Source organism: Ochotona curzoniae, unplaced genomic scaffold (genome assembly GCF_017591425.1).
Source record: "Ochotona curzoniae isolate NIBS_2020 unplaced genomic scaffold, NIBS_Ocur_1.0 contig_1302, whole genome shotgun sequence".
NCBI classification, from domain to species: Eukaryota; Metazoa; Chordata; class Mammalia; order Lagomorpha; family Ochotonidae; genus Ochotona; species Ochotona curzoniae.
In genome coordinates, this window is record NW_024465035.1 from 15,457,749 (window position 1) to 15,466,338 (window position 8,590).

General features: G+C 50.5%; 1 protein-coding gene and 1 pseudogene across 4 annotated transcripts in view; both read right to left on the reverse strand.

Annotated features, from left to right (window-relative positions):
- The window catches only part of DYNC1LI1 (dynein cytoplasmic 1 light intermediate chain 1), a 29,884-nt gene extending 25,604 nt beyond the window's left edge, over positions 1-4,280 (reverse strand). Inside the window, exons 1-2 of one of the 4 annotated variants that reach the window (XM_040964005.1) lie at positions 4,065-4,280; positions 3,789-3,862 (exon numbers count right to left, since the gene is read on the reverse strand). In XM_040964005.1, the coding sequence (XP_040819939.1) occupies positions 3,789-3,862; positions 4,065-4,192 (202 nt within the window). In that variant the 5' untranslated portion in view covers positions 4,193-4,280. The remainder of the gene's footprint in view (positions 1-3,788; positions 3,863-4,064) is intronic. The other 3 variants (XM_040964019.1, XM_040964027.1, XM_040964013.1) reach the window with 3 other exon arrangements.
- Positions 4,281-6,976: 2,696 nt separating this feature from the next.
- On the reverse strand, positions 6,977-7,055 carry LOC121146324 (annotated as a pseudogene).
- Positions 7,056-8,590: the final 1,535 nt, after the last annotated feature.

Consider the following 8,590-nt stretch of genomic DNA (forward strand, 5'->3'; position numbering starts at 1 on the left):
ACCCTGCACCTGCGTGGGAGACCCGGAAGAGGCTCCTGGCTTCGGATCGGCATAGTATCGGCCCGTTGCGCTCACTTGGGGAGTGAATCATCGGATGGAAGATCTTCTTCTCTGTCTCTCCTCTCTGTATATCCACCTTTCCAATAAAAATAATAAAATAAATCTTAAAAAAAAATCCAACACTGTTCAGGCATTTGAGGTTTTGATTTAAAAAAAAAATTAATTCCTAACATTAATTTTGTACCCTGAACATTGTTGGGGTACCTTAGTTGACCATGGAGTCATTCACCCAAATCGGACACTCAGGACAATCTCGTAAACAAAGAAAGCCTTTATTCCTCAGCAGGGTGGGGACACCTTTCTGCTGCCAAGGGTCACTTGGATGTTTACAGCGTCATTCACAGGCCATACACAATCAGAACCTGAAAAATAGCTGCTTTGGTTTTACTGAATCTCCAGTCCCACCTGCTCCTGCCTCAGCCAGGCTGGCCCAGACCTTGCAAGACATCCCGGGAGTGCGGGCCAACTCCCCAGCCCAGCTTTAGGGAAACATCTGATGCACAGTGAGGAGTGTGGCCTCTGGAGCCAGGCAGCAGCCTGAAAAGTCAGCCAGAATCCTGACTTCGCTTCATCTCGACTGAGTGCCTAGGGCGACTGACTTAGCAGCTCTCTGTTTCCTGATCTTTAACGGGATAAGCAGAGAATGTAAACAATCTTTACATGATTTAGTACTTACAAATGTGCAGAAGCTAGCTGTTATCATTACAGCTTTCCTATCAAAGCATGACAAGCGTGGTATTAAAACGTAACTATAGACACCTGCAGTAAAAATTGGTTAAGTGTAAAGAGGAAAAGTAGCTTTTAAAGTACAATTTAGAAAGAATATGTCCTACTTAAAATGCATATGCAGTAAGTCCTACCTTTAACATTAAAAAAACACACACACTTTTTGAAAGCTGGTCTCAAAGTCTTTCAAGAAACAATGACCAAACGTTAGTGTTGAGTCTTTGCAGACTTCATTGCAAGTCAGGCCTAGGTGGAACAAAAGACTGCTCAAACATACACATCACGGCCACTGGTGTGTCTGTCAGTGAACTACATCCTGAAGTCTAACATGTATTTGGATCTTCTTTTAAAACAATCACCGGAATCTTTGCTCCAAGATAGCCCTTGAGTAGGGATTTCTGTACCTGGCAGGCACTTCTACTAAGCTGCAAAGCCATGCCAGTTCAGAGAACTCGAGGTCCTTCAGAGTTGTGTGACCTTGGAAAACACACTTAACAGGTCTCCAGGATCCATTACATCATCTACAAACGGGATTTATCTCCACCTCCAGGACTAGGGAGGGGAGAGGGAGAGCAATACCTATGAAAGATGCTTTCAGACTGGCTCCTATTCCTACTCTTGACCCTTCTCCCATGAGGCAGCGGGTGGGGAGGTCAGACAGCAAGCTAATGTTAAACGGACTGAAATTGGGAGTTAATATCGTCACACAGTGGCATAGTGGGTGCCAGCATCCCACACGAGCACCAGTTCCAGCCCTAGCTGCTCCACTTCCAGGAGACCTGGAAGAAGCTTCTGGCTTTGAACTAGCCCAGTGCTGGTCGTTCATAGGGGAGTGAGTCAGTGGATGGAGGATATCTCTTTCTCTCCCTCTAACTTTGAACTTTCAAGGTAAATAAAATAGATACACACACACCCTGTAATGGGGGTGAAGAGTAGGGAGTGGGGTGGGAGGACAGTGTTGGCAACCTGTCTGGACTGTTTCTGGAAATGCAAACCCTTCTTATAGTCTCCAATTTGGTTTTTCAAATATGGGGCTCCAAAAACAATAGTCATTCATGAAAGACACATTGGAGCCAAGCACCTCTCAAACTCCTGACAAAGAAACCCACAGTTCCTATCCGCATGGAGTGATGCTGCTGTAACTCCTGACAGGCAACCTGCACCTGCAAAAAAGCACCCTAGTTCTGTCATCAGTGCGAGGATCAGTCACTGGCTCCCCCAAAGTGCTGAAAGGCACTCTGCTGCAACTCCCACAAATCTCAAAGACAATACCAAACTTCAAGTTCACGTAATCTGACACTAGATGGGGCTTTCTGAACTATAAGGATATTTAACCTATGGCAGGCATGCAGGCGTGGACCGGCCTGGACCTCTGCGGATGCTCAGTCTCACACTCACCCAGTGCCAAAAGGCAGTCCTGGGCAGAATACACTCGATGCACCCCCAGCTCCAGTTAGAGGCACCCAGAAAGGAACAAAAGTGCCACTGCCGCTTCACCAGCAACACTTAAGTACGTGACAGCTAAGTGCAGGAACAACTGGACAGAGGAGTCACAAAACGAACTCAAAATGCAGGACCCTTAGCTATAATGACAACTTTTGAAAAGAATTTTTAGGTGATTAAAATATACTCCATTTCAATTAAGGCATGTTGTTAAGTCCATTCGAGTTCAGTAATTAGCACACCATCCGTTTAAAGCAGTACATTAGATGTGTTTTCTGTATTTTTTCTGCCTATCAATATCACTTATGTGAGCACTAACTCGATTCCCGAAGAAGAGATTCCGATCAAACGGTTTCTAATCCAGTTAAGATACGTCTATCACACAAGTCCCTGAGGTGGTACCACTTTACAAACAGCTCACTCCATCCTCCCCCAAACCCTAAGAGGCCTGCATGCTGATCTAACACTCCCCTGAAGACACGCAGGTTTTTAGAGGTCAACACATTGGTCATGATCACCGGGCATAAAGATGACTGCGCAGTAGGGAGTTTTGATCCCACCAGAACAAAGGTGAAAAACTCACTTTGGAACTGGCTCCCCATCACTGAGAAAAATCAAGAACCGCAGGTTTTCTAGACCGGCAGCCGTTTGTGGAAAAACAAGTGCCTTCTCAGCCCTTCTTATAAACTGCGGACCCTGACACATAGCGATTGGTTTGTTTCCTTTTCTATTTTCAGATGCCTTAACAAATACTCTCTGCAGACACCAATACCAAAGTTTTACAATTTAATCATCACCTTATCAACCAAAACTATAGGCCTTAATGTAGCTGGCAGAAAGCTCTCCTGGAAATGACTCCAGAAAATGTGCACCTGCCAATTGTTCTCCCTCAGTTCTCTACCCCACCCCACTCCACACACACACACAAAAAACACAACTTTCAGAGACCCGAGGGGACCGAGAGGAGAACTAAAGGCATTCAGCCACTTTTCCTGGTTCTGTGCGCTTGGCCAAGGGCGCCCGAACCAGAAGCGTGTTCTCCACCACCCTTTTACAGCGTTCAGATTTAGCAGGTGACAGTCCAAAAGGCAAGCGCAACACGACGAGCGCATTGTACCCGAGAACGCTGAATCAAACGTGAACGCGCATCACAGCTGCCCGGGTGCCTGTCAATTAGAGAAAGAATCCGCTATCAAATATTAATAGCATACTACTGCACCGGAGCTGTGGCCAAGAAGCCTTCTGCTACCAGTTTCTGTTATGAAAGGAAACCTGGCCTTGCAGGTTAGAAAAAAAAGCCCTAAGCCAGCAAGAATCCCCAGGAAGGGCTATGGCATTCAGATCAGGGAAAACTGGGCGAGGAGCAGCGGGGTGTGTTCAGGGAAGGCGGGTGCCAGCAGGGCCGGGAGCAGGGGTCCCCAGGTCTTCGCAGTCTCCCGAGGGCCCCCCACTGTCAGAGCCCGCAGGGAGGCGGGGCGCGGCCGGTCCCGAGGACCGCACAAAGGACAGCGAGCCGGCCGGCCGGGGCGGGGCGCCGCGGGACCCCCGGGGACACTCACCCAGCAGCAGCACGTTCTTCCCCGCGGGGAGCTTGGAGCGCGAGCGGGTGGAGACCTCGCTGAGGATGCAGGACCTAACGGGGGAGGATCGAGACGCACGCTGAGGCCCCGGGTGGCCGAGGGCAGGGGCGGCCGGGCGAGCCGAGGCGGCGGTGGGCCTGGGCCGGGCGCCGAGCTCCGGCGGGCACGGGGGATCCCGAGGCGTCCGCCAGGCCGGCCGAGCCCGCGGAGCAGGGGAAGGGATGGTGGGATACGGGGCGGGGAGTCGTTCGTTACCAAAGGTTCTGCCCGTCCTCGTCGTCGCCTGCCGTGGCCCCGCCGTTGCCCGACGCGAGGTCGCCGGCCATGGAGGTTAATCCCGGAGGGGAGGAACCGAACGAGCCGACTCGCCCCACGGCCGCCATCTTGGTCGGGAATCGCACCACTCCCGGCAGGGCTGAATGAGCGAGGCCGCGCAGGCGGCGGCGGCGGCGGCGGCGGGAACCCGGATATGGGGCGCGGGGAGCGCGGGGGCGGGGCTTGCGGGGGCGGGGCACGGGGCGCGCTAGGGGACGACTGCGCGTGCGCCGCGGGCGGGCTGGCGCGTGTGTGCGTGTGCGCAGGCGCGGGCTGCCGGAGGTGGGGCTGGTTTTGTCGCCGGTGTCTGAGGCGGCCTGGGTGTGTGTCTGGTGAGCCCTGCTCCCTCACACTCTTCCGTCGGAGCCACCAACCCTGCCATCGGTCGTGGAATTCCTGCACTGTCACTGCAGACTCACACTCCCTGTGTAGGCTGTCGGGCGACGTGTTGGTCCAACTGGATCTGCAGCTTCGGCGTGTGGTTGCGACCCCCTGCGCAGCCGCATGATTAAACGGATTTTTGACGAGGCTTGCTTTCGTGAGATTTGGAAAGATCCATTACATGGCCCTGAATGTTGTGCATGTCTTTTCCTCCTTGCGCGTCACTTGCTCATGTGTGACACATAGCGCCATTGTGCTAATGAGACCGTCCGCGGTGAAAAACAGCGTTTGCTGTGTGTGAACATTGAGCTTCGAAGTCCCCAAGACTTTGCAGCTGGCAAATCGGAGCTGAGATGTAACTCCAGCGCTCGTATTTTATGCCATGTATTAACCTTACCCTCAGTTTCCTTATCTGGAAGATCCGGTGAACGTTGTTAAATGGCATAAAACAGTGACCGGAATATCCTGGGCGTGTTTGCCTTCCTTTTTTCTTCAGCCCCTGGAAACGCTGGGCCTACAGCTGAAGGAAGCAGCAGTCCCGCTTGCGTTCCCAGGCATTCAGGGGGTGTCAGAGAGAGCTGAGCCTTCTCCCGCCTGGAGACTTGGTGTGCCTTTCTGCCTTGGTCGCCGGTTTTCCTCAGAGCATCTCTCCCTCTGTTTGGTTTATCTATAGGCATGTGCATTCTGTCACACACCGGGAGCCTTCCGCAGGCTCACATAGGGCACAGAGGTTGAATCCATGCTTTGGATGTGTGGGTGCCATAGCAGAGTGTATGTGTGTGTCAAATCCCGGCTCCGCTGCTTCCAATCCAGCTTCCTGCGAGTGGACAGCCTGGGAGACAGCAGGGGACAGCTCCCGTTTGAGAGGCCCAGACTGTGTCCTGGGCTGCTGGCTTTGACCCGACCCAGCTGTGGCTAGCAGGTGACACATCTCTGTCAGTCTCTCCTCTTTCTCTGCCTTTCAAGTAAAATGAAAATAAATAAAACCTTAAAACCACAACGAGTCAAAAGGAGCTATTCAAAACAAAACAAAAGCCTTCTAGGGGATGGCTGTATTGTGGCAGGTAAAGCCACAGCCTGTGATGCGAGCATGCCGTACGGGCACCAGTTGAAGTCCCAGCCGCTCCACCTCAGATCCAGTTCCCTGCTAATGTGCCTGGGAAAGCAATGGAAGATGACCCAGGTCCTTGGGCCCCAGCCATCCACATGGAAGACCCAGACGAAGCCCTGGCACGGCCTCAGCCCTTTTATTTTCTGTCTGGGTAGCCTTTATAACTTCCACCAAAAACTATAAACATATCTACTCACCTTCCCATTTCTGTATTTTCATATGCTCCATGCCTGCCAATGGTCAAAAAGAACATTCCGCACCTTTATGCTAGAGCAGTTTCCTCTCATCAACTTTGTTCCCACAGCCCACCCATCTCCATGGCATTACTGTCTCGTCTTCCCCAGATCTTTTACACGAGTATTATTAGCTCTCCTGTCATAAAAACAGAAAGAGGGCCCGGTGTGGTAGCCTAGTGGCTAAAATCCTTGCCTTACACATGCTGGGATCCCATATTGACACCAGTTCCTATATCAGTGGCCCCACTTCTCATCCAGCTCCCTGTTTGTGGCCTAGCAAAGCAGTCTAGGATGACCCAAAGCCTTGGGACCATGTACCCATGTGGGAGACCCGGAGAAGGCTCCTGGCTCCTGGCTCCTGGCTCCTGGCTCCTGGCTCCTGGCTCCTGGCTTCGGACTGGTGCAGCTCCAGCCATAGTGGCTGCTTGGGGAGTGTATCATCAGATGAAAAATCTTCCTCTCTGACTTTCCTCCTCTCTGTAAACCTGACTTTCCAATAAAAAATAAAATAAATCTTTAAAATAAATAAAATGGCTGTTATTTTTTTAAAAAAAATCACACACACTGGTGATAATGAAAAAAAAAAAGGAACTACACCACTAGTGGGAATGCAAATGAGTAGAGCTCTGTGGAGAACAGAATGGAGGTTCCTCAAAAGCTAAAAACAGAGTTGCCATGTGACCCAGCTATGCCACTTCCACGTACGTCGTTGCAGGAAGTGAGATCAGCCATCAAAGAGAGCTGCCCTCCCAGGTCAGTGGCCACACGGTTCACAGGAACTAAGATACCAAACCCCCCTTAGTGCCCCGCAGTGGGCAAGCAGAGAAAGAAGATGCAGTGCGCATACCCAGTGGGGCTTTACGGAGCATTTCCATACAATGAAACCCTGACATGTGCAGTGAAACAGGGTGCCACTGGAGGCCATGATGTTAAAAGAAGTCAGACACAGAATGGTAAATACCGTATGTTCTCACTCCATGTGGAAGTTAAAAATCTACCTGAAATTGGAGAGTGATGACTAGAATCTAGGAAGGGTGGGGAAAGGGGGAACTAAAGACAGTTGGATAACGTGCAGGGGGACAGTTAGAAGCAGTGAGGCCAGGATGGCACAGCGCAGTGGGCCGAGTGTGTCATCCTTGCGCAGGGGCCATGCTAACCTCCGTATCGTTCCAATCTTCGTGTCTGTGTTAGCAAAGCGAGCACAGTGGGCTGACTGTGGCTCACAGCGCTGCATCCTCCACTGTGTTAGGCACTGCAGGAGGCAGCTGGTGAGCAGTCCCAATTGCCTGCTTGATCAGTTTATGCTGTATAGAATGTGTTGAAATATTTCACAAGACTCCATAAAATATAGAAGTATTAACATTAGTCACATTTTTGAAAGTATTCTTAAAAGTTATTTATTTATTTGAAAGATACAGTTACACAAAGAGGGAATCTTAAATCCGTTGGTCCCCGAATGACCACCATGGAGCCAGGCCAGTCTGAAGCCAGGAGCTTCTTTCTGGTCTTCCTCACAGGAGTAAGAACCCAGTTGCTTGGTCCATCTTCTACTGCTTTTTGAGGTACATCAGCAGGAAGTTGGTTTGGAAGTAGATGCAGGACTCAAACTTGGACTTATTTAGGATGTCAGGCAGTGCTGGTACCCCGTTTTGGTGGAAACGCTCAGGTCTTTCTAGGGTACCCCAGAAGTCTGTTTGGGGTGTGGTTTCTAATTCAGTCATGTCCTGAAAGACAGCCTCTTTCTCCAGCATCCCGACTCACAGGCAGTATCTTTCCTCTTTGCTTGTCTCCCTTCTCACCCTGTGGGCCAGCATCCTATACTTCCTCAAGGACATAATCAGGTGCCATTCAACAGGGAAGGGACCCTTGTGCAGGTCTGGGTGGGGAGAAGGGTTACAGAGCCACTTCCTCCTTCTGTTAGGCTCTGCCCCTCTCCACTGTGTTTGGGAACTGGAACAAAGCTCTCACCACTGCTTCCCATTCGTTGGGCTTCCACCCGCTGCCTGTGGCCAGCAGGTTTTCCAATGAGACTTGCTTCACTGGCCACACCAAAAACTGGCAGATGATGCAAATGCTGACAGTTGAGCCAAAACCAAAACTACAAAGAATTATACCAAGGGGAGTAGACCTTTAAGATTGGACTCTCAACAATTCAAATATCCAAATAGTGTTGGAAAGCACTTCAGAATTTAAGTCTTAATCCCCACACTCCGTATTATAAAACTGTTCTTTTTCTTCCCCCCCCCCCCCCCCATCCCTGACATTTGAGACAAAACGGCCATGTGTGAATTGCCAGACTCTCTGTTTGGAACCTATCCCAGCAACCCCAACCAGAGCTTGGCTCTCATTAGAGAGAAAGCAGACACCCAAAGGTGCTTGCTGTTTGCTTTCCTTTGAGGCATGTTTATAGTAACTCTTTAGAATGAAACAAATGATGGATGCATAATTAATTCAGTTTTCTGTCACCTGTCTTTCCAGTTAAAGACCCAACACCTACTGACCCAGGGATTTTTTTATCTAGTGAATCCTCACAGACCTTCAAATCTTAGCACATATACAAAGAGACTGGGAGAATGCCAAACACGAGAAACTTGAAATAGAGACAGCATCTGCAGCACCTGCTGGTACAGGGGAAGACTGGAGCTGAAGGCAGGCCGGGTAGGGGATCTTCAGGGTCTAAATCTGCAGCACCCATGGGTGTACATGGCAGCCTAGCCCAGCAAGTTCATGTAAGAACC